The following is a 27,209-nucleotide window of genomic DNA, read 5'->3' as shown; positions in this document are numbered from 1 at the left end:
AAATCCTTCGTAAAGCGATATATGAATCAAAGCAAAGAAAATACTTTGCTGGAGACATATGACACATGCTGTTTAAAGGTAAGATGAGAATCTATCATGATTCTCAGATCTTTGACAATAGCCTCCCGATTCAGTGTCTGGTCATGAAAAGAGTGTGTAAAGTTGATGATTTCTTCCTACAGAAACTGATGACAAAATATTTAGAATCGTTTAGAATCATCATATTGTTGCGACACCAAGCAGCAAATGTGTCTAACTAAAGTACGATCGTTTATGACAAAATACAGTTTGAAACCGTCTGCATAAGACAACTTCTGGCTTCTGTCATTCAAATACAGCAGAAATACAAATGGACAGAGATGACTGTCTTTAGGTACACCAGAAGGTACAGAAAAAGGTTGAGAAATATGATCACTTATTTTGACGAACATATGACGACCCATGAGATAAGATCGATGCCAGTTGAGAACTGTACCATGGAAGCTAAGCTGCTCTAGCTTAGCAACAGCAACCTTATGGTTGATTTTGTCAATCGCAGCCGAGAAGTCAGTGTAGATAGCATCAACCTGTTTCCCGTTATCAAGCTCGCGGATTATAAATTATGTGTATTGCAGTAGATTTGTTGATGTTGACTGTACTCAGGACGTCTATACAGTATTTAATCACCAAGGCAGGAATTCATCAGGACCAATGCAGGTGGAGTAGACATTTCATGATCTCCATTAGACATCGTGGGAGGCAGGCAGGATTCCTTACGTTGATCTTTCACGTGATTCCAGATTCTTTTGGGATTAGATCTAAGCTTATGTTGAAGCCGATGCTGATGATTGCGATAGAAATGTTTATTGAGCGCTTTATGCTGTTTGTTGATTCGTATGAATTTCTTCCTCGATTCTTCTGTTCGAAGTTTACAAAAAAAAATTCGAAGCAGCCCGTTTAGAGGTTTGAGGTGCTTTAAACGATGGTTGGACCATGGAGGATGAATTGGCACGAACTAGTCGATTGCGTAACCAACAATATTTGTATATATTCGCCTGGCACAATTTCACCACGTATAATATTCAAAAGGACATCATAATCTAAAAATAATTATATTGCGCTTCTCAGGTACCACCGTTGAACAAAAAAACATACATCATGACGCGTCATCTTATGATGTATTCTAAATCAACCATGCTCCTTGTTGTCACCTGGGAAGCAGGAGAATGTCGAATTTATCGATTTCATGTTGAAATACCTGCGTTTGACTTTAGCATCTGATCCGTCCCTCAGAGCCACCAGATTATTATCGAAGAGTTTAACAATAATATTTGTCAAACACATCCAAAATCAGCATGCTACAGATAGCCTAATATAATCCTACGTCAACTATGCAGTGGTATCTCAGACACAACCCTCCTGTGACTTCGTGACTGGTTCGTCACTTTACTTCCATTTCGGAAGAATGTCGGGAGTGAGAATTGAACTCATGATTGATAGCGCGAGAGGTACGGATATTACCACAACGCCAGATCGCCTCCTAAATAAATGTTATTTTCAGTTGTCACACCATAGTATAAGAGTATTAGGGAGACGAAAGTTCGGTAAGTAAGTCGGATGTAAGTCTCTACCTAGTATAACCATAAGTTCTGTCAGCCGTTTGAAAATTCATGACTCGAGAACAAAATGAGATAAAAAATAAAATAAAATCATAACAAAAACAATTCGAACAAAAAATTCGAAATAATCCCCCTCTTCTTCACGCAAGTGTCACGTTGGCCAACCGTCAGTCGCTGCACGGATTGTTGAATGTGGAAGTTCGCAAGCTGCCTGCTCTGTAGAATTTGATAATAACTCACTCACCATGCACTTCTCCAACATGGTCCAAAGTGAATAATCCAATGGATTGAAGTCTAAGCTATCGGTTGTCCAATGATTTGCGGCTACGTTTTAGAATCATTTAGGAGTATCGTTGCAATCGTTTTTGTTTCAATCTGGGCCGCAATAAATGACTCACACATTGTGTACAAACGTAACAAGCTATAGATATGCACGAAAAATACGACTTAGGGGGGGGGGGGTGGTGGTAAAACGGACATGTTAAGAAGAACTTTAATTATATCTTTGGAAGCTCATGTTTCCCAAAACTTTGATGCTGTTTCTTGTAATTCAATATACTGTTATTCTACCTAATTGGCCAAATATTTTACAAAAAAGTGTTTTTCAATGTTTTTTACTGAAATTAAAACAGGCCGAAAAGTTCAATTTTTTTTTCGGTGCGGGTAATATGGACATATAGTGGGGGTAATATGAAAAGGTTTGCGTGGAGGTTCATCGACCGCGAGGGAATAATTTTATTCAACCAAGGTTTGAACTCATCACAAATGTCCGTTAAACGATGAAAAAATCGAATGACCCTACCTAGAAGTGATATCGTGCTTTTCAGCAGTATAAACGGACAGACCCTCAACTATTTTGCTTCTGGTTCCAGTTAGCTTCTAAAGAGTCCAAATTTGACGGTTTAATTACCATTTATAGACGCAGGGCATTCCTTAGGAATATATTAAACAGACTTTTCACAATACATCTCACTCCCACTGACAACTGTCCGTTTTACCCCCCAGTTCAATTATATCAATAATTTAAATTTTTCACTCAAATATGAATTTACTTTCCTGTACACACCTAATATCGCTTCTCTGTTAACTCACGAACCTAAATATAATCATTAGCGAATTTAATTTTGATATTAAACCACTTAAAATGCTTATAATCGAAGTAGCAAAATTACATCCACACGCGTAATCATGTATTTTTTCAACATAACCTGTAAAAACAGCTGTCAAAATTTGTAAACATAGTTGGAAATAGTTAGATGTGGAATCATGGTGCAGAATTATATCTGAACATCCGTTTGTAAAAAGAGGTCACAGACCAGCTTGAACGCAGCCACCGAAGCAGGGAAAGAAGTACGATAGTGTGACAAGCATCCTTTGTGCATTGTGTCTGGTTTTCGAAAGTGTCACCCACAAATCTCACTTCGGACACATGAAGCAACCTCCGCCGCTAGGACTAAATGATTAAATCGCGTTGCAGTTGGGAAATTTTACGTTTACTGGGGGACGAACAGCAGAAATAGAAATAAGAAAATTTTTAATTTTTAATAATTTTTTCCATAAGAGTAAACTAAAAATTATTATCATTATTCAACAGGTGCAGACCAATAATTCCAAAATCCTAGCAATGCGGAGAAAAAGCCAGATGAACGCTGGGTGCTCAGCAAGGAATTACCATTATGGAATATTCCACAGGACACCTTATGTTGCTACTGTGGGACATAAGTCAGTTCCTCTACGGGAGGCGATAAACAGAACCAATGCTATCGATGTACAGATATTCCCTGTTCCTGTTTTGAGTGACGTAAAATTGTAGTCCCATCACTTTGAATGTGATCAAATGTGACCTCTTTTTACAAACGGATGTTCTGATATAATTCTGCACCATGATTCCACATATAACTATTTCCAACTATGTTTACAAATTTTGACAGCTGTTTTTACAGGTTATGTTGAAAAAATACCTGGTCATAATGCCCCAAGCAGATATGTTATTTTATGTACATGCAAACTGAATGAAATCCAATTAAATACACGCGAAAGTTGCAAAATAGAATAAGCTTTCATTTTATGAACTTGTTACGTTATTTCACTACGAAAACATGCTTAAATTGTTCAACCAATAAACATGGTCATATTGCCCCGCATGGTGGCCCATTTTGTCCCGTAGTGTTTTCGATCGACGGAAATGGAACACATTTTAAAAAGTGTAAATTTTCCAAATAAATATTTTTTAAAACGTATTCATACAATCTACATCGATCAATAAGGTTTCAAATCGTGGGGTTTTAATATGTAGCATAATTTATAGATGTCCCTACATGATTTAGGACGTTTCGTTCTTAGGGGGACCATATTGCCCCTATCTACCCTACTGATGGAGTCGCGAAACTTGGTGAGAGTGATGTGCATTACACGACAGCAGTGTTACCGCTTTTTTCGTTTCAAATTACTCTGCTGAGTTTCATTTTTATGCAGCATGTATGTATTTTATTCTCGAATGTGTGAAGAGCGATGAAAAAATTCAGAATGCAATGTGTTAATCCGATTCTCGTTAATCCTCGATAGGTATCTACCACGTAATACTAAAATCGGGTGTAACCAACCAAACCAAAACATCTTTGCTATTCCACAGTACAGTTTCAAAAAGAAAACACTCTTTTTTCTTTAGAACTTTAGAAAGAAGTCCGTGCTTGTCACCAAAAACACCATGTGCGTCATGCAACTATTTTGCAGTTTTCTGAACTTTGCAAACATTTGACATACGCGGGATTTTTAATAAACAATAAATTGAAACACCAATAATTAAGTAAACCCGATTCTCTTTTTGCGCGAATTTACTTGCATAACGGTTTTTCGAAATAACACGCTTTTTATTGTCCAAGATGTATGCAAAGTGTGCATTCTATTCGAGCATGTATACATTTGTGTGTGCACAACGCGTGCATTAAAAAATGGAATAATTTAAGATAGTTCAATTGAAGCAATTTTCCTTAAATTCTACGTTTATTAGGGCTTTTACAAAAATGCCTTATCAGTTGATTAGCAGCAGCGATGATGAACTTCGAAATCTTCGAAATCTTCGAAGATGAAAAAAGGAAATCGACTCTCCTCGCAGTAGCTTCGCTTCGACTAGGACTACTTCGGCATTCGCCCATTTGCCGTCAACACGATTTGAAATGACTAAAAAATGAATTGACGAACGTTGAGAGCGACGTTGACAGAGCGTTGAGGCCACGAAATAGTTGAAGAACATGCCGACAACAATGTTTTTCATCGGTTAGGCTCCCGTCCAACTGCCGTAAGACCACTTGGCAGGGCGAAGAGGCATTTTTGTAGAAGGCTTGATAAACGGTTTGGTGAATTATCTTTTACAGTTTTTTTTTCATTGCCTTCGAAATTAGTCCATTTTCCAATGTATACGTTATCCTATTTTTGCTCGGTACCTCCGCGACAGAAGAGAATCAGGTGTACACTGAGGAAGGCAAACATAACATCAAAACATGAATCAACACTGTCCAATTGTAATAAAGGGTATTTCAATAGGGACGCTACAATAGTAGACCGACAGGGACAGCAAACAACGCCATATTTTTCCCGCTCTTTTAACATTTCTCTTCAGTTGCCATTTCATAATGAAAAGATATACGATTCAACACCGAGTCGAGATTATTAAAATCTTTTGCAAATTTTGCGGAAAGATCTTGGCCTACATCCTTACAAGATCAAATTGACGCAAGAACTGAAGCCGCTCGACCACCAGAAGCGTTGTATCTTCGTGAATTGGGCTGAGCAACAACTTGAAAATGATCCGGATTTTCATCGAAAAAACATCTTCAGCGATGAGGCTCATTTCTGGCTCAATGGCTTCGTCAATAAGCAAAATATGACAGGCAGCAATCCACACGTACTCTATGAGTCACCATTTAATCCCGAAAAAAACGGTTTGGTGCGGTTTATGGTTGGGCCGGCGTCATTGGGCCGTACTTCTTCCGTGATGATCAAGACCGGCACGTTACTGTGAATGGAAATCGCTGCCGCTCAATGATAACCGAATATTTTTGGTCCGAATTGGATGATATGAACTTGGACAATATGTGGATTCAACAGGACGGCGCCACAAGCCACACAACGAATTAACAATCGATTTATTGAAAACCAAGCGTGTTATCTGACGAAATGACCAAGTCAATTGGTCGCTTCGGTCGTGCGATTTGACGCCGTTAGTCTATTTCCTGTGGGACTACGTCAAGTCTATGGTCTATGCCAACAAGTCAGCCGATTGATGAACTTCGTACGAATATCGAACGTGAAATTGCAGCAGCATCGGCCTATTTATGCTTGAAAACCGTCGAAAATTGGGTTCAGCGTCTGGACTTCTACAAGCGTGCCCGTGGTGGCCAAGCAAAAGAAATCGAGTTCCATACATAATGGCATCAAATGTACTTTCACATGAATAAAGAATTTTATTGATATCCAAAACCGTTTTTGTTTTATTCAAAAAAAAAACTTTTGTAGCGTTCTTAATGAAAACCCCTTTCTATTGAAGGTATTTTGGAATTTACAATGACAAAGAATACCAGTAATTTGAATACAGCACGAATATTGAATATAGTGCTCCCGTGGCCGAGTGGTTAGCGTCATAACTAACATGCCGGGTGTTCGGGTTCGATTCCCGTTCTGGTCGGGGGAATTTTTCGTCAAAGAAATTTCCTCCGACTTGCACTGTGATCACGCGTATTCTAGAGCTTGCCACTCAGAATGCATTCAAGGCGTGTTCTTTGGCATAGAAATCTCAACTAAGTACTAATAAAAATGACGCAAGTAATACTACGTTGAGACGGCGAAGTTCCTCTAGGAACGTTAGTGCCATTGAAGAAGAAGAAGACGAATATTGAATATTGCTTTATAATATAAGGCATTTACTTTCTGGCAGAGAAATTGAACGATGTTGTGCTGATTGCATTCTTCGCATGCCGAATCCGGACATCGGGCGGAATCCAGCGAATAATTTTCTTTTTGTTCCAGAATCTACCATCGATGCCGATGCGGTGTTCACAAAGGAGACTGCAGTATTTGTGATCACCAAGCTCGTGTTAATATTTTAAGTATTACATACATTTATAGAACGTTTATATCAAAGTTATATTATGAACATGGAAGGAAACTTAATAATAAAGGTTGAACACGAAAAAGTCCGGACACATTAAAAAGCCAACTGCCATTAAGTATTTTTTGGCAATCGAAGCCAGACTTCCTCGCAAAGGATGGGGTGTTGTTAAGACGTTTGTCCTGTCTCATGGTCTCACTAATGACAGTTAGACAACCAGTCGAAGATCAAATGCAAATCCCGGTCATAATGCTCAACATTATGGTGCTGATGGCAATTATCTGTTCAGACAACGATACCCCATTTCTATATTCCTACTAAATGTTGCTTTTTGAAATGTATAAAGAGAAATTTATCGGCTCCGTAAAGCTATTGCGGTCGAGCCTTACAAATGAATGAATTGAGAAAACGGCTTTTTCGCATGGGAACTAAAAGTTTAAAAGCTGAAATGAATTTTGGCAGCCAAATAAGAGGAAACAGGGATAGTGTACGTAGAAAAGTTCGAGCAATGGCCTATGGTAAGATCGAAGACTGAAACAATGGTCTTACAATAATCATAATACCTACAGATATAACCTGTTGCATTGAACTATAAAAAACCTGGTTAAACCCCAACAAGATTTTCGTGTTCGGATTTTTACATGTTCAATTTTTCGGTAGTGATGTTGGATGAATTCGGATTCATGTTTCCAACTTGTAACGGGTGTTCAATGATAAATGAGAATGATTTAAATATCTTTCTGTAAAAAAGTAAAGAGCGTAAAGTTTTTTCTCGCCGAGGGAATTACTCTCTGGGCTCCCTAGAAACGGGTTGCTTGTTTCTTTTCGCTCGGGTGCTGTCAGTTCGATCAAAGATGGCGTCGAAGCAACAATCACTCCGTGAGCGCGTTGTACGGATCTTCGAAACGCGTGAAGGTCAAGAAAGAGAGCTTACAGTAGACCACTTTCGAGACGCAAATGTGCACGTCTGTGAGCACTGTTTACCGGATCCTGGCATCTCGGAACGTCGAGCGGAAAATCGATAGTGGCCGTACGGCAAAGATCATGACGAAAAAAAGAAGGAATCTCTGAAAAAGGTGTTCGACAACAAGGACGGTACGAGTTTGCGTGACGCCGACATTTTTCGCTGCTCCAATCCCTACATTCATAGAACCCTCAAGCAGGAGAGCATCGTCTGTCGTGTGAAGACTAGTTCGTTTACTGTTTTGTTGACAAAGTTGATTGCTCTTTCTGTTCGCTGTTTTGATTATTTTTTGTGTGCCAATAGCCTTTATTTACGTTTTTTTTTGGTCTACTGCGGTCGCTTTTATGTTCATGCAAAAGCTTGTGCTGAATATGGTGAAAATATTGAGAATTAGTGCAACGAAAAAGTGAAGTGTTTTTGTTGTTCTATTTATTTCGAGTACGTCATTGTCCCCCTTTTTCGCTCGTTTCTCGCTTCTCAGCGCCATCTGTTTGCGAAGTAGTGCTAAGAAATCGCATGCAAGCTTGTTCAGAATAGAATAAACTGGTTCCCGATCGCAACGCAGTAATAATCGTTGTGCAAAAATAAACCAATAGGTGGAATTTGAACGCACAATGGTTTGCACTCACTGCAATAAAAAAAGTCGTTGATTCTGAACGAATCGTCTGCCAAGGCTTTTGTGGGAGATTATTCCATATGATTTGTGCTAAGGTGGACCTGCCTCTAATGGATCAATTAGGGCTGTACGATGGGAACGTTTTCTGGATGTGCGACAGCTGTGCTGGACTATTTTCAAATGGAAATTTCCGCACCATGCTTGCAAACAGCAAAACTGTTGAGGATTCCGAAGCCATCAAATCGCTGAAAGACGATATCGGTAAGCTGAGCGAGGCAGTCGTTGCTCTTTCAGCAAAAGTCGATACGAACGCTCAGGGCAATCCGTTTCAAAATAATATCAGCCCATGGATAAGACAAAAACGGCTTGAAGCGCCAACCTCGAACAAACGACGACGCAGCGATACTGGAAGTCCGGTTAAGATTCCGTCAGCTCCGACCAGAACATGCGGGACAAAACCGATGACTGACAAAGTTAAAACGGTTATTCGTTATGATAGATGCGTAGATATATTTCCTATCAATTGATGCAAAAACCTTTGCGATCTATTGAGAAATGCTCGAGTTATAAGCGTTCCAAATCTTGCATTTTTTCCTACTTGTTCAGTGCCTAGATTTCCATTTCACCCCCGATATCTTCCGGTTAGACGTAGTCCTACGTCAAAATAAACCAATAGGTGGAATTTGAACGCACAATTTCCAAGATTATTCCATATGATTTGTGCTAAGGTGGACCTGCCTCTAATGAATCAATCTCCAAATTACAAATTCTGGAAGTCCGGTTAAGATTCCGTCAGCTCCGACCAGAACATGCGGGACAAAACCGATGACTGACAAAGTTAAAACGGTCCAGCCGAAGGAAGACCTGTTATGGATCTATCTTTCAGCCTTTGACCCATCGACGGAAGAAAGCGATATTGCGACGCTGGTTCGGGAATGCTTGGAGTTGAGTGGCGAGGCAGGAGTGAAGATCGTAAAACTTATTCCCAAGGGCAAAGAGCCAAGCAGTTTGAGCTTCGTGTCCTTCAAAGTCGGAGTCAGCAAGCAATTGGAAGAAATAGCCTTATGCAGCGATTCGTGGCCACAGAACGTAGTTTTTCGTGTGTTCGAAGAGCGTTCAAAAAACAGTTTGAACATCGTTCGGATAAATCAACCAAGGTTGGACCCGATCCCTGCACCAATGATGTAGTGTTAGCACGGCTAATTGCCAACAAGACACTGGGACGCACTAGAGTTGGCATTATGGGAGCCCTTGATCCCCCCCACCGTTGTCGAGCAATTCTCGCCAGTGACCCGCAGCCGTCCTAGTCCTACGTGTGGGTGTGGTGACGGGGTCTCCCTACTCGACACCTCCGGCAAGTATGATTCCGTTTTGCCCTCGACGACTCTTGATCGGCCCTTCGGTTTCAGCCAACCTCCGCCAACGTTATTTGATCGACCTTCTCTAGACTGGACTCTGAGTATTAACCGGACACTGGGACGCACTGAAGTTGGTATTATGGGAGGCCCCGACCCCCCTACCGTAGTCGAGCCATTTCCGCCAACCCGTAGCCGTCCTAGTCCTACGTGTGGGTGTGGCGAGAGGATCTCCCAAATCGACACCTCCGGCAAGTATGATACCGTTTTGCCCTCGACGATTCTTGATCCGCCCATCGATTTCAGACTATCTCCACCTGATCGATCATTGCTTACTCGGCGGACTGAGCGGCGCACTGATATTCCAATACAGGAAACCAATTCGCAACCTTACGATCTTCTCGTCTACTATCAGAACGTGGATGGACTAAATACGTGTGCCAACGATTACCTATTGGCAACATCAGATGGCGCGTATGACATTATTGCGTTCACCGAAACCAAGCTGGATGATAGAACCCTCTCAACTCAGATTCTCGGCCAGCACTACGAAGTTTTTCGATGTGATCGTTCTCTGTACAACAGCCGTAAAGCATCTGGGGGCGGCGTTTTATTGGCAGTTCGAAAAGATCTGAAGGCGCGGATTATCGAGGATATCACTTGGCGCACTGTAGAACAAATCTGAGTGGAAATTGAACTCGTTGGTCAAAACCTCTTCTTCTGTGTGGTGTACTTTCCTCCTGATCGTATCAATGACTCTTCTTTGATTGGAGATCACATCAAATCCGTTGAAACTATATGTGGTTTTGCTGCTGCAGTCGATGAAATAATAATTATTGGCGACTTCAATCTCCCAGGTCTCAGATGGCGTTCTTCAACACACGGTTTTCTATTTGCTGATCCAGCGCACTCACAGATTACCCGAATCGCCTCGGATCTTCTGGACAGCTACAGTACTGCCACTCTTCGACAGATAAATAGTGTACCAAATGAAAACATTCGCATTCTGGACTTGTGCTTTGTCAGTTCTACAAACCAAGCTCCTAGTTTGGTACTAGCTCCGACCCCTTTAGTCAAGGTTGTACGGCATCATCCTCCACTGCTGATACCGTACGAAAGGAGTAAAATATCTTTAAGAGACGACCCTGTATCTGTGAGCTACAATTTTTACAAAGCCGACTTTTCTAGCATCTCTGATGTCTTGAATGAAATCAACTGGAACGAAATTTTAGATAATGACGACGCTAACAGTGCAGTGCAGACGTTTTCTAGTGTTTTGGCCTATGTCATTGATCGACACGTTCCCAAAAAGGTTCATACCATTGCTAAAGGACAACCCTGGCAAACATTGGAGCTTCGCAACCTTAAATCGCGAAAAAGAGCTGCCATGAGGAGATTTTCAATACAACGAACTTCAATGTCAAAGATCTTTTATCGGCGTATAAACAGCGTTTACCACAAGCTCAGTCAAAGTTGTTTTAGACGATATCAACGTAATCTACAAAACAATTTTAGAAGAAATCCTAAATCGTTCTGGAAATTCGTCAACAAACAACGCAAGGAAGATGGATTGCCTTCTACAATGTCATACGAGGGTACGGCAAGTTCAGATACAGAAGAGATATGTCGTTTATTCTCGAAAAAGTTCTCCACTGTGTTCTCTGATCGCTCACTATCTACAACGGAAGTTGCTTCCGCTGTCAGGAATGTTCCGTCAATGAGCTACTCTTTCAGCAGCTTCGATGTTGCGGAATCCCATATTCTCACCGCCGCCGCTAAACTAAAATCTTCTGTTAGTCCAGGCCCAGATGGTATTCCATCCATGCTATTGAAAAGATGCATAAATAGTTTAGCGACGCCATTGTTGTATCTCTTCCGGCTTTCCTTGAGTTCGGGAACTTTTCCTGAGCTTTGGAAAACAATCGAAATGTTTCCGGTACACAAGAAAGGTGATAAGCGAAACGTCGATAACTATCGCGGTATTTCATCGCTTTGTGTTGCTTCTAAACTCTTTGAATTAGTAGTGATGGAACCCGTCTTCTCGTTTTGCAAACAGTACATAACTGATGACCAGCATGGATTCATGCCGAAACGCTCAACATCGACGAACCTGTTAGTATTTTCAAATTATATAGTGGATAGTTTGTCACGGAATAGCCAAACTGATGCCATCTATACGGACTTGACTGCTGCATTCGACAAGATTCATCACGACATCGCAATCGCAAAACTGGAAAAGCTCGGATTCACAGGAAGGATGTTAGATTGGTTCAAATCCTATCTCAAAGAACGAAAACTTCGCGTTACCATCGGTGATAGCAGCTCCAACATTTTTTCTGCAGCTTCCGGTATTCCTCGAGGAAGCCACCTCGGAGCCCTGATCTTTCTAATCTACTTCAACGACATTTGCTTGGTATTAGAAGGACCTCGCGTTTCGTTTGCGGATGATTTAAAAATCTATTGCCGTATTAGTTCTGTAGCCGACTGCTGGTTTCTTCAACGACAACTGGATATTGTAGCCGAATGGTGCGCCACGAACTGTATGGTTATAAATCCATTAAAATGTTCCACGATATCCTTCTCTAGGAAAAAAGAACCGATCACGTTCGAATACGTTCTCTCTGGTGTTCCCATTCCACGAGTTATGAAGATCAAAGATCTTGGAGTGATACTGGATTCGAGACTGTCGTACAAAGAACATGTATCGTATGTTGTAGATAAAGCATCTAGAAACTTGGGATTCATTATGCGGGTTTCAAAAACTTTCACGGACGTACATTGTCTCAAATCCCTGTATTGCGCTCTAGTTCGGCCTGTTCTGGAATACTGCAGTATCGTTTGGAATCCGCACTATCAAACTGGCATTACGAGAATCGAGTCCGTTCAGAGAAGATTCATTCGGTACGCACTTCGCCTGCTTCCGTGGCGCAATCCTCATCAGCTCCCTAGTTACGAAACCCGATGCTTGTTGATCCATCTGGATTCACTGCACTGCAGAAGAAAGCTAGCTAAGTCTTTGTTTGTAGCGGATACACTCACTGGTCGCGTCGATTCTCCAGAAATTTTAAGCCACCTAAATCTCAACGTACCACCTCGACGGTTGCGGAGAGTTCCTTTTCTGCGGACCATACTTCGGCGAACGAATTATGGCATGTACACAGCAATAGCAAGCCTTCAGCGTGTATTCAACACAGTTTCTACGGCGTTTGATTTTAACATTTCGCGTGTTACATTGAAACAACGGTTTTTAGAATTAATTAGAGTTAGATAATTGTATCATTTGGACCACTGTAGTCTGTTGATGCCAGAACAAATAAACAAATAAACAAATAAACTAGGTCCCCAGATTACACGGACGAGCAGATAGCGACCGTGAAATCTCAGTGCCGGAAGAATTATCGCGGGACGTCGTTCGTGCTGGACGACGGGAGTTATATTCCGCTGTCAAAGCCCCACATTTCCGGAAATGGGCTCTATACCAGCGACAAGGCGTCCACACCCCCGGGGTGAAGTAAAAATACAAGCATAAGTTTGAGAAGGAAGTTATGCTGTATATTTCCATCTCCGACAAAGGAATTTCAAAGCTCTGGTTTAACAAGCCGAGCGGACTTGCTATCAACCAGAAGGTGTACCAGGAGGAGTGTCTGGAGAAGATTCTGTTCCTGTTCTTAGAGGAGCATCATTCTGATGGGAAGTACGTCTTCTGGCCGGACATGGCGTCTTTCCATTACGCCAAGAAGACGTTGGCGTACCTCGAGAAAAAACAGATATCCTACGTACCCGAGGAACGGAACCTGACCAACTTGTCCCAGTGCCGTCCGATCGAGGATATTTTCGGTGCCATGGTGTACATGGTGTAATTGACGGGCCACTGACACCAAGTAGTTGAGCACGAGGATCATGAATTGCATCCCGAAGATGGATGTCAATGTCGTCCAGCGCTCTTGTGAGAGCATCTCTACCAGGTCGCTCCGTACGCCTGATCACGACTCCTTTCCCAACATTCACTGACCGTTATGTTTTTAATGAAGAAAAAATACTGAATTGCTTGATTTTTTTACTATATCACTGAAGGAATTCTCATTTTTGATTGAACAGAATAATGTTCGTTAGAAGAAAACAGAATAATGTTCGTTGCATATATTGCACCCATCGATCGTCGCTGAACAAGAATCGCTATAAATGGCATTGAAAAAGGCACAACAAAATTAACAACCGGTTTTATCAATGATGAATCCAATGAATCCAAGAATTTTTGGAACTTTATTAACTTCATTAATACTACGAAATATTGTCAGACGTGTAACCGTTTATTACAGTTAAATTAGGTTTTTTTTGAATGTGACGTTTTTTTCTTAAATATTGTCACCTTTTTGTAAATAATGTTTGTCAAATTGAGACGGAAATGAATTTGAAGTGTTATAAATCGGGTGAAAATGATGGCCAGTCGATAGGGTAGAGCATGACGAGGATTACAAGAGATGGTCAGTGATAGGTGTAACAAAATAGGCACTGTACAAGAAGAACAGATAGAAGACTCGAAATTTGAGAAAAAATCAAATTTTTTTTTTCATCTTTCAAGAACATACACTAAAAAGGACTTTTCGATAATCCTATTATTCACCGAGTTATAATTTTTTTTTCTATTACTTCAAACGATCGTTAAATCGTTAAATGTTTGACTTGTCTGAGGCTCATACGATAGCGGTATCTTACTGTTTTGTTTAGTTCGATTTTTTTGTTCAGGATAACCAGAAGGGCTGAAATCCTTGTTCGTCATGGGACAACTATTTTTTTAACCCTCTCACTTGAACTGATTGTAACAATTCTAATTTTGAATGTTAATTCCGTTTTTTGTTGTATTGTAAAAAGATAAATAAACAAAAAATGAAATAATGTCTAAAACATTATATACAAATAATGATGATAGATATATTCTTTGTTTTATTTGTTCAGAGTTCGAGAAAGCGTTCATAACTCGTGCCTCTACACTAGAATACCCCATTAAATATTGCATGAATTTCCTTCCTAAATATTATCCTTATGTATACAAAATGATAATCCTAAAATGTATACTATGATATACTCCTAAGCATATGGTCGGATTCCACCTATTTGAAAATTTAATTTTTAGGGCTCTGGTTTCAACCCGAAAAGTAACCTAGAACATTTTTGTTGATCTCCACTTGAATACTGAATACTGATGAAATTTAGTTCTGGATCGTTTGTAAAACATTTACACTTTAGAAGTAATAAACTTAACTTAGTGTATTCTTAGACGTTTTTATTGAATTTCTCCCAAAAATAAATGATGATTCTGATTGTTTCTATGGACCAAATCGAAGGTTCCACGGTATTCCTTATGGTTTTGATATTGTTTGTATGCACCAAGTCAACAAAGTTGAGGTTTCTAAGTGAAGTTAAGAAGTGTTTAAAACGATACTGAAGCAAAATTCAAAAGATAGAGTTGGGTGTCGAAAAACTAACTGTAGAGCGGTTAGAGAGCTTTGATTTGGTTGGTAGAAATAATCAAGTTTACCATGGAGCAATTCCATGCAGAATCAGCCGCCGAAAAACAGCAAGTTTTGACGCGATCTACTTCGATTTTTTTGAAACTCAGTACACATGATGGAAACTACACCAAATCCCAATTTTTATTATCATATGAACAAATTAAATTACGACTGATTACGGCGTATTCAAAATCATCAATCTTTCTTTAAAAAAATCCTAACTCAAAATCCAGATGTTTGGTCAAAATATGATGTTCGACAAAGTTGTTGGAAAATGTCATGTCACATCATAAAATCTTACTCAAAAATTGAATTTAATATTGAAAACTTCTAAATCTCACGTTTTATCCTAGGACTTTTAATACTGAAAAAATGTTGAAATTTCTATACAACGTCGTTATTTTAGTCCACTAACAGTATGCATTTTCTAATATTTCACGAACATAGCGAAAATGTTCAAAAATAGTTGAGTTTCGACCATATGCGTAGAAGGTTTTTTTTCATCAAATATGATTTCCTATCACCTTCAGAGAGATTCCGGGTCCGCTGCCTAACACATTGGCAATATGTTAATGCAATTGAAAAATATGAGAGATGAAAAGAGTTCTCTTCCTGATATGACAAAATGTTTCATTGAGATAGAATTGAATACAAGGGAACTTGGACTCATTTACCTACTGAATAATTTGGACTAAAACGCCAATTTGTGAAAAATAAGAATTCTGCTATTTTACGAAAGTTATAGGAAACAAAGAAAAGCAATCAATAAAGTAGTGCTATGAAATCTACATAATTCATGTTTATATACAGTTCAGAAAAGAATAGTAAAATAGTTCTACATTTTACGGTTGTATCAGTTATGCTACCGCAACCAAAGAGAGTTCATTATTTAGCCTTCAGCTGAAAATCACTACAGTGCTTTAGATAGCCAAAAATACTAAGGAGCAGAAAAGAACATGGAAATAGTCCAGATGTTACGGAATCAATGCGGACCTGAGCTGGACATATCGGTTGCTGTCGGTGCCGACAGTCCCTGCTTGTGTGGTTGATAATTTGACCCCTGAGATTTAACTGGTCCCCTCCTAGGCGTACGATCCGGATAATCAGGCACATTGACTACAGGTATTTCCAGCTGCGGATTGCTACTGCCAGTCGTCACATTGACATCGCTAGTAATGTTGGCTTGGGCTTTCGGTTCGACAATTTTGCCACTAGAAATTTCGCTAGCTTTTTTCAGTACCTGATAGATCTGATCGACATCGGTTGGTTCTGTGGGTGTTTTGAAGGTTCGTTGGATATTAATGACGATGTAATGAGACAAAATTTAATCGGAAAAAATAAATGAAAGAAGCTCCAGTTTTTCTTTACACCTATGGATTGATTATTGATTTGAAGCAGTGGCGAAATTGGTCGTTTTGGGAAAGTTAGTAGCCAACGCCTATTAATAATTTGCATCATAACAATGACAGCAATGCAAAACATATACAGATGAGCTGTCTACCTTGAAAAATATGACCTAATACAAGCGACCCCGATAACGATAATTTGCGTACTGCCTGATCTTCTTCATCTAATCCTATATAGATAATGATGGATGAGTTTTACTCAATACAGAAATAAATTGGATCGCACGCGTCCCAAGGGTGCATCCAACGCGTTTTCATATATGTGATGAAAATGGTAATGATTGTATCGGATGCTTACAAAATAGAAAGTACTCACTCTCCTCCTCCGCTTCGGCACGGTTCTCGATTTCGGAAGTACTCTTCTGGCGGCGAAGCAGCTTCTGCTTGACCTGGCATTTCGGCAGCTGTGATGCACAGTCGGTGTGCACATTCACCTTGCATATCCTACAGCGCAGCCCCTGCCGCGTGTGACCTGAATGCAGGGAAAGGTATATCGATAAAACACACCGATTTTTAGTGTTGGGTAGTTTACAGGTAGATTTACGATAAGTTCATACCAGCGATAGGACAAACGTTGAGATATGTATTTTTTTATTTTTCACTATCTACAAAAGACATCATTAAAAGTGTTTTTTACCATCAATTCCAAATGCAATTTGGATGAATTGAAACAAAACTAACAATACACCTGTAGAGAGAACGATCGATCCAAACTATGTACACACTATTGTGCTACCATTAGTGAGATAATCAAATACAATTTCTCGTGTCGGTTCATTCTACGGATCCAAAACAAAATGTGTCTTCATTCTTTCACATTGCTATTTTTGTCACATAAATGCCAGAGCGTAAAGCAGTTCGAGAATGTCTATGATATGTCTTTTATATGACATACTCGTTCCATATTCCGATCTGTGACCGACAATGCATTCTGGACCATTAATTATTTCTGATGCTGTTGAGCGCAATGGAAAATCGCTGTTAGGCAAAGTGAATCGAACAATTCGATGAGTCAAGTGTCATGGCTTTACAGATGTAGATGTTTTTTGAATTTCGTCCCGAAAAGACTGTTATGAATAATCAATACGTGTTATCTTACACATAAATGGTACAATAGAAATGAGGCGAATTAGCCCTATTTTTCATCTATTGATGATTAGATAATGGTTTCTTGAAAGGATAATTTCCTGTTTGTTTCCTCTGTATATACACTCAACTCACGGCAATAGAAATTCCCCCGCAGTTGTAGGGTAATGGTTTTCATTGCTGAGATTTAAATACTCTAGGCAAATTCGGAGGGAGATTATGCTTTTCTGCGGCTGTATGCACAAAGACGAAAACTTTGCTATGTGTTTGCCGTGCCGTTTGTTCATGTATAATTTCGAGAGACAGAGAGAGAACGGCGAAGTTGGCCGACATGAGGAACATCAGATAAAAAGCGATTACATTCAATAAAGAAAATTTGCTTACCTCTCAAAACCTGTGAACAAACATCACATGGTGTTATTTTCTTGTACGTATACTCCAACAGATTATGGTTATCCGATCCATCAAACCGTATCTGGGCACCATTTCCGCTCTTCCTGCAAAACGACATAAGCGAACATCGCTTTAATTTGCTTAATTAAAATAGGATTTTGTTTGCGAGGGCGGGAGAATCTTCACATACAGTGGATTTACATAAATCTTGGGGTGTTGAAATTGATACATATCGTAGAGGAGGTTTTATATGTACACTAGCGTATTTTTTTTTCTGCTATCCATACAAATAATTCACTTACATCTAATGTGATTCTAGCGCAACATATTGAAGGTGGTTTATGTTACAAATGCAATGGGTAACATATATCGCCCTGCTCTTGGCGCATTAACGACCTCCGTCAGAATTAGAACATTTATAATAATTATTGTGCCGGGTGATTATAGTTTTTATATTCCTGTTATTTGCATTTTATTTGTTATAATGTGAAATCGTTAATATTTACAACAGTATGAAATTTCCGCGAAATTATCATAAATAATTACTACAATAGTTTATCGTTTAAACATCATGCATTTTTTTTCTTCCGTCCCATGCTGACGGTTGAATCATTCGACAAATATATATATATATCGACAATATGATCGATCTGCGTTTGCGAGAATTTGTAAGAGAATAATGTCTAGTATGTATTGTGTTTATGTGTACAGGGTGAACATGAGGAGGTTATCCATTTCCAGATGGAACACTTGGCTTCAAAATGTATGTTCTTTATATTCAGTGACCTATTGGTATTTCCAACTGTCGATTTCAATCTTTGTAAGACCAATCAAATGTAATGTCATGCATCAACTTTTACTTTTATTTTCGCGATACCTTCTTTGCTACAACAATTGTTTAGTTTTGGGAAACAAATTGAAACCAAACAATATTGGAGTTCATTCTTCAAGAAGGGTCTGCTGCAGTTTCAATTATCATAGTTCAGTACAAAACTGAATGTTGCTCAAATTATTACCGATATTTTCAATACAGTAACAGACATTCGTTTAGCCGAGTGCCGCGAATTTTAAGAATATCCCAATGAGATATATATGAGGTGGAATAGTAGGCAGAGTATATTTGTATTGGTAAACAAAATTTTGTCATTCTTTGCATTCAATATGAAGTGTATATGGAAGAAACAAAAAAATGTATAAAAAATCTCACGATTACATGATTTTGTGAATCAAATTGCTCATGAAATCTTATAACTGATTGTTTTTTAATAGATGACAATTGTATTGTGTCTTACTTCTATCATTTGAGGAGCAAACAGGTCCAGAAAACAATCGTATTCGAGAATAACAGCATTTTAAATGAAATGTTGCTTAATTGTGAACTATTTTTCTCAAATCACATACACCGACACTGTGATCCTCGAGAAAATCATCATACCATCGCGAAAATGACGAAAATTTGTCTGTTTCTGTGAAGGTGAGAGAGTAAAAATGACACACACAGATATATCACTTTTATTCATCTTTTTTGACATCATTTCACAAATATCCAACGCACACTGTCACGTTATACTCATATTCAGTGGGAGCCCCAAAAACAGATCTGTTTTTAATTGATATAAAACTTGCTCAAAGTAGTTCCTGCTCATGGGGAATGTCCGAAAACGTGTTTTATTTGTGGATTATTTTGTTGTAATGGTTGTACCGTAATGCTTCAGAATTCAGATGGCTTATCCGGATAATTTATCATTATCTTCAATATCATCACAAAATTAAAATGAGTGACTAGGGGGGCGTTGCTGATTAATGGTCAGTTGCATCCCAATAGGAAGTATCCCGTGTCGGGCACAGGTACAGATCATTGAAGACAGCAACATCACAATTACACACTTGTAATACTAACCTCGAGCCAACCGCGAGTAATCGGTTACATATTCCTAACATAGTTATAAGGCAAACATTGTCGAAATATTGAACTCCCGGCCCCGTCAGGTTGACGCCATATGAGCCTTAATAAAAATATATATTTTGGATAAAAAAAAAAAAAATTAAAACATCATCGACATGTGCACTAGATGCGATTGATAGGAACTATTGAGACAATTCAGTTCGATTATGTCACAATTACCCGAAAGACAGTTACCCGAACTACGGCTACCCGAAAGACATATACCCGAATTCCAAACACCCGAATGAACGTTTACCCGGATGCTACATTTACCCGAATGCAACATATACCCGAATGCGACATTTATCCGAATGCAATATTTACCCGAAAGTAACATTTACCCAAATGTAATATTTACAGCTATATTTAATTAGTAGCCTTTTATTATAATTAATCCTGATAAGCACTATCAAAATGATAATATTTGTGCATTGACTGGTATCCAAAAACTTGTATATTGCGTAGAGCAAAACCGTTGCATACTACATTTTCCAAAGTTATGAAAAAGATATATGTGTTGCGCCCAAGATTATATCGATAACCTTGCCGATAACACCCGTTATGCTTTATTGAAACAACCCACCTTGTAGGCACCTACTTGGTGTGTTACTATCTCGCACAGTTGGGCTGCACCTAGCAGAGCTCATTCTCATACGGGTAGTAGTGTAAGCGAGAGCGATACAGTGTCACAGAGCGTGATGTGTGATTCCTCGGTTTTAGGAGCCACAAAATATATATTAATAAAATGATTAGTTTTGTTAGAATGATGGACTTTCAAATTCGATTATATACATTATCCAGCCATTTGGACCACGTAGCCCATACACGTAGAAGAAAGTTGTCTGTTTCAAGCAGTCAACATGAAATTCATAGAGTGTGATATTGAAATTTGTCAAAAAAGTAAAACAAGAAAAAGACAGATAATGCGATTATAAATTAATTAAGATTATGAATGACCCTCTTAAAAGCATAGTATTATGTTTGCTTCCGATTGTGAGAACATTTTTGAAAGAAAAATGTGGTTTTTTAGCAGCGTTCATTTCCCTCGATGCCTGATTCAGTGCAAGAGGTCAAGGATTTGACCACTGTAATACGGTGGAATTGCAGAAGCATCATCCCTAAACTAGATCAATTTAAATTTTTAGTTCATAGTTCTAACTGTGATGTATTTTCTCTCTGTGAAATATGGCTTTCTTGACTCGTTTGGTGGCGTACTATTGGGGATTAAAAAATGTCACTCCTTCTATAGATTCATTCTCCCATCGATGACAGGCATTGAAGTTGTCGCTTGCCAGACACAAATCAATGGCAAAGACCTCTGCATTGCTTCGATATATATTCCTCCAAGAACCGTGGTCGACCGCCATCAGTTTTTTGATATCATCAAGGCATTGCCGGAGCCGCGGCTAATCTTAGGTGACCTCAACTCCCATGGAACAGCATGGGGATCACACTACGATGACAGCCGTGCCACGTTGATTTATGATCTGTGCGACAGTTTTAAATACAGGGGAAGCAACTAGGATAGCCAACCCTCCTGCACGGGCAAGCATGCTAGACATATCACTTTGCTCTTCTTCGTTATCCCTGGATTGCACGTGGAAGGTAATCCAAGATCCCCATGGTAGTGATCATCTGCCCATAATTTTATCGATCGCCAATGAATCAAGTTCTCGTGAGTCAGTCGATATTGCGTATGACCTCACGAAAAATATTGACTAGAGAAAATTTGCAGAAATATTATCTGAAGCACTTGTTTCAAGGCATGAACTTCCTCCACTCGAAGAGTATAACTTTATATCGAGTTTGATTTACGAAAGCGCACTTCATGCTCAAAAGAAACGTTCCCGCTATCACTTTCCGACGTCGTCCTCCATCACTTTGGTGGGACAAGGAGTGTTCAAAGGTCTACCTACCTAAATCATCCGCTTGCAAAAAATTCAGGAAAACTGAACTAGTGGAATGGTTTCGAAAGTACCAAGCTCTAGAAGGTTTGATTAAAGCAAAAAAGCGTGGATATTGGCGGAAATTCGTCAATGGTTTGTCAAGGGAGACCGCTATGAGCACTCTTTGGAATACGGCTAGGTGAATGCGTGGCTGGGACCATACAAATGAAAGTGAGGAATACTCTGACCGTTGGATTTTCAAATTTGCAAGAAAGGTTTGTCCCGATTCCGTTCCTGCACAAAGCGTCGTACGCGACATTTCGCTCCAAGCCGATTATGAGAATTTTTCGATGGTAGAATTCTCAATTGCCTTCCTCTCATGTAACAATTCAGCTCCGGGATCGGACTAGATTAAATTCAACTTGTTGAAGATTCTTCCCGACTTGGCGAAACAGCGTTTGCTGAACTTGTTCAACAAGTTTCTGGAGCTGAATATAGCCCCGCATGACTGGAGACAAGTGAGAGTGATAGCCATACGAAAACCCAACAAGCCGGCTTGCGATCACAATTCGTATAGGCCGATTGCAATGTTATCCTGTATTCGTAAATTGTTAGAGAAAATGATTCTACTTCGTTTGGACAAGTAGGTTGAAACGAACAATTTGCTGTCAAATACGCAGTTTGGCTTCCGCCGAGGTAAAGGGACGAACGATTGTCTCGCGCTGCTATCTTCTGAAATCTAAATCGCATTTGCTCCGAAGAACAAATGGCTTCCGTTTTCCTCGATATCAAAGGGGCATTTGGTTCAGTTTCCATGGAAATTCTCTCAGAGAAACTTCATAATCGTGGACTTTCGCCAATTCTGAATAATTTCCTGTACAATTTACTGTCAGAACACATGCACATGTTTTTCAATCACGGCAGCTTGAAATCTTCTCGATACAGTTTTATGGGCCTACCACAAGGCTCCTGCCTAAGCCCCCTCTTGTATAGTTTTTACGTCAATGATATGGATGATTGTCTAACTAGAAACTGCACGCTGAGACAACTTGCAGACGATGGAGTTATTTCCACCACGGGTACTAATCCCGCCGTTCAGCAAAAATCCTTGCAAGATACCCTGAACAATCTGTTCACGTGGGCTCTCAAGCCGGGTATCGAATTCTCTACGGAGAAAACCGAAATGGTCGTATTTTCTAGGAAGCACGAACCCGCCCAATTCCAGCTTCACCTATATGGCAAAACGATCAGGCACTCGATGTTTTTCAAATACCTTGGAGTATATTTTGACTCTAAATGTACCTGGGGAATACACATTGCGTATTTGAAACAGAAATGCCAGCAAAGAATCAATTTTCTCCAAACAATAACAGGAACATGGTGGGGCGCCCATCCAGGAGACCTCATTCAGTTGTACAAAACAACGATATTATCAGTGTTAGAATATGGAAGTTTTTGCTTCCGATCAGCTGTCAGGATTCATATTCTCAAGCTGGAGAGAATACAATATCGTTGCTTGCGTATAGCCATGGGGTGTTTGCATTCGACACATATGAGACACGATGAGTCTCGAAGTTTTGGCAGGAGTACCCCCGCTTACTCTTCGGTTCACAGAATTATCCTACAGCTTTCTCATCCGTTGCAAGATCATGAATCCATTGGTGATTTATAACTTCGAAAATCTACTCCAACTGACTCCTCAGTCAAGTTTTATGTCTTTATACCATGAGTACCTTACCCATGAAGTGCACCCTTTACCAGGCATCTCCAACCAAGTTTGCTTCCCATACTTTTGCAATTCCTCTGTCTTTTTTGATCTGTCCATGCGACAAAAAATCCATGGAATACCAGATCACCTACGCTCCAATGTTATTCCGTCGATATTTTCGGAAAAATATGGGAAAGTTGGATCTGATAAAATGTTCTTTACTGACGGTTCATTCATAAACGGGTCCACTGGCTTCTTCAATGAAAATTTCAGTGCCTCTTTCAAACTCAAAGATCCTTGTTCCGTGTATGTCGCACTAGGGATCATTGAAACATTGCCCATCGACCATTATTTTATTTTTTCAGACAGTCTCAGCTCAATAGAAGCAATCCGCTCAATGAAAGTTGATAAACGCTCATCTAATTTCCTAACAAGAACAAGACAACTATTGAGTGTTTTGGTCGAAAATTTATTCAAGATTACCTTATCATGGGTCCCCTCTCATTGCTCGATTCAGGGGAATGAGAGAGCGGACTCGCTAGCTAAGGTGGGCGCTTCAGAAGGCACACTTTTTGAAAGGAAAATTGCTTATGATGATTTTTTTCACATTCCTCGTCAGCACACACTCGTAAGTTGGCAGCGCATGTGGAGTGAAGATGAGTTCGGTCGCTGGTTACACACGATTATCCCTAAGGTCTCGACGAAAGCTTGGTTTAATGGATTGAATGTAGGTCGTGATTTCATTCGCGTGATATCTCGGCTTATGTCCAATCACTTCAACCTGAACGCGCATCTCTATCGCATTGGGCTCGCAGCAAACAATCTTTGTGATTGTGGCGATGGCTACGGCGACATCGAACATATTGTCTGGTTCCATGCTGCTCGCTCTCAGCTCTCTAGAGCACTGAGAGCAAAAGGCAGACAATCGGATATCACCGTCCGGGATATCTTAGGTAGCCGTGATCCTGATCTTCTGCTCCATCTATACCTGTTCCTCAGAAACGCCGATGTCAACGTTTAATGATGTTTCCTTCGTTGTGTCCCTGTTTCATATCCCTCCTATCCGATCTATAAACTTTTACTTAGTCGCGGCAATACATACACACACTCTTTACAGATACACGGGCCAAAGGTTGTGCAGTCCACTGATCATTCAACAAGATCCAAAGGTTGTACCGCTCATGACAACCCTACACGAACTGATGATTGCGCCGGCTAGTGATCATTCTATCCTGGATTCCTCGAGTCAAGAGACGCACCACGCTAGATATGGGGTACAGACTAGGGGTGCGTTGCTGATTAACGGTCAGCTGCATCCCAATAGGAAGTATCCCATGTCGGGCACACATACAGAGCACTGAAGACTGCAACATCCCAATTATGAGAACACTTGTAATACTAACCTCGAGCCAACCACGAGTAATCGGTTACATATTACTAACATAGTTGTAATCAAACATTGTCAAAATATTGAACTCCCGGCCCCGTTAGGCTGACGCCATATGAGCCTTAATAAAAATATATATTTTGGATAAAAAAAAAAAAAATGCAATTCAGTATGAACCGAAGTGTGATGTCATATAATAAATACAAAAATCAAGTACAATTTTGACGTAGGACTACGTCTAACCGGAAGATATAGGGTGTGAAATGAAAATCTAGGCACTGAACAAGTAGGAAAAAATGCAAGATTTGGAACGCTTATAACTCGAGCATTTCTCAATAGATCGCAAAGGTTTTTGCATCAATTGATAGGAAATATATCTACGCATCTATCATAACGAATAACATTTTATTTTTCTTGAGATAAATAATTGAATAATTGTGAAATAACAAGCCTTGTCCAAATGCACTATGTGCCCATTTTTGATTGGTCCATTTTGTGCCCCTCAAACCTTACCGACCAAAACGGGCAACCAGAGCAGCAGCGAAATACAATGAAGCACGATTGGAAAGGAAAAAGAAAAAATATGAACGAAACATTGGTCGCAGTCTCACACATGCGTAATTCTCGAGCCAGCCAGTCAGCTTAAAAATCCCCGCTCCGCTGCCGTAACGATCATTCTCATTCAAACCGTACACCACATCGGTTCGCATCACGACACATCAACAAACCAACACAAGCAGCCATGTCTGGACATGGTAAAGGAGGAAAAGTGAAGGGAAAGGCAAAATCCCGCTCGAACAGTGTTGGTCTCCAGTTTCCCGTATGTGTATCCGCCAATTGCTCCGCAACGGTGGACATCAAGACAACAACAGGCAGTTGCAGCGAGTGGCGAGTGGCAAACGCAATCGCAAAACGACAGCAAGTAGCGGAAGAAAAAAGTTTGTTCTTTATACAAACTGCTTTGGTGGCAAATCCAGAACAAGGCGGCATCGAGGGCGTTCGAAATGGTTTTTTTTTTCAAAACCACGAGTACTAAGTTTTCTAAATTGGAACCATTCCATAAAACACGGCGCTTATCAGGGCCATTAAACCTTTCAAAAAAGAGTTTACGAAATACAGTTCAATGCATTCTAAAATATTATCCAAAATAATAATTAGACACAAATTGATTTTTTCATAATTTGTTTGCCACAATATGATGAGTTTGAGAATTTGGCAGTTGTGCTGAGCTTATTGATGGTTGGAGACTTTCTCGATTATTCAATTTTCACCAATTCTTAAATTGCTTCCAGATTGAAAGTACATTAATTTACATTTAGTTCGACATTTAGCTAATTGGACGGACCTGTGATGTTGTTGGACATTTTTGTAAACATGTAAACATGGAGTTCAGGGTCCAAGTTATGACCCAACATGTCCCAAGCTGGATGGGAAGAAATTTTCCAACTGTGAATCCTGTGTCGAGTGGCAAACGCAATCGCTAAACAGGAAGGTTTAGCCGAACAAGATGGGTATATCGAGTGATAACAAAACAATAAACTCTTTAGATTAAAGATGATTTTGTGGTCCTGAAAAGGACCCTTTTTAGTGTTTGCTTCCGAATCAGCAGTCGGAAAACGCTCTTTATTTGGAGCTGGTATACTTCTTCACCGCTTTGGTACCTTCGGAAACCGCATGCAAGTTCACCGGGCAGCAACAGACTGATTGCGATCTGAATTTCCCACGCCGTAATGGTTGACCGCTTATTGTAGTGCGTCAGACCCGGGGCTTCCGCTACGATACGCTCAAAGATGCATTGACGAAGCTCATGACGCTCATGAGAAACCGGTGTCGGAATGATCCTGATTCAGCACCTTATGATATAGATAGCATATGATTTCTTCTCCTCCCTCCTGTCGGTTTCCGAGATATTCTTCTGCGCCGTGCCGAACTTTTTGGCGGCTTTTCCATTATTCCACTAGTCTTCGGTACCTTCGTGTTTATTAGAAACAACTGCATGTGCATCCAACGAGCGAACATATCGTAATGAATGTATTTTTTCTTTCTTTCTTTCTTTGTTTTTAAGAGGCTTTAAACTTTGCAGTTCATTCGCCTCCAACGTATTTTTTTACCATCGCTGCCTTTTAACGCTCATTCGTTCGTCTCGTTGGACTTGCCCCTTTGGCTGAGTCTGCTGATTTATCTCTATCCTGTGAGCGTGTACCGCCAAAGTACAAAACGCGCGGACCCGCTGAAAAATATATCA

General features: G+C 39.9%; 1 protein-coding gene across 11 annotated transcripts in view; it reads right to left on the bottom strand.

Moving 5' to 3' along the window:
* Positions 1 to 27,209, bottom strand: part of LOC129764288 (uncharacterized) — a 193,166-nt gene that overhangs the window by 34,950 nt on the left and 131,007 nt on the right. For 8 of the 11 annotated variants that reach the window (XM_055763209.1, XM_055763215.1, XM_055763213.1 and 5 more), the window contains 3 exons: positions 18,030 to 18,142; positions 16,876 to 17,031; positions 16,147 to 16,422 (listed from right to left, as the gene is read on the bottom strand). In XM_055763209.1, coding sequence (XP_055619184.1) covers positions 16,147 to 16,422; positions 16,876 to 17,031; positions 18,030 to 18,142 — 545 coding nt within the window. The remainder of the gene's footprint in view (positions 1 to 16,146; positions 16,423 to 16,875; positions 17,032 to 18,029; positions 18,143 to 27,209) is intronic. The other 3 variants (XM_055763216.1, XM_055763217.1, XM_055763218.1) reach the window with 1 other exon arrangement.

The sequence above is a fragment of the Toxorhynchites rutilus genome, chromosome 2, assembly GCF_029784135.1.
Source record: "Toxorhynchites rutilus septentrionalis strain SRP chromosome 2, ASM2978413v1, whole genome shotgun sequence".
NCBI classification, from domain to species: Eukaryota; Metazoa; Arthropoda; class Insecta; order Diptera; family Culicidae; genus Toxorhynchites; species Toxorhynchites rutilus.
The sequence above is the reverse complement of the archived record's forward strand: the minus strand, read 5'-3'. Positions and strand labels throughout refer to the sequence as shown.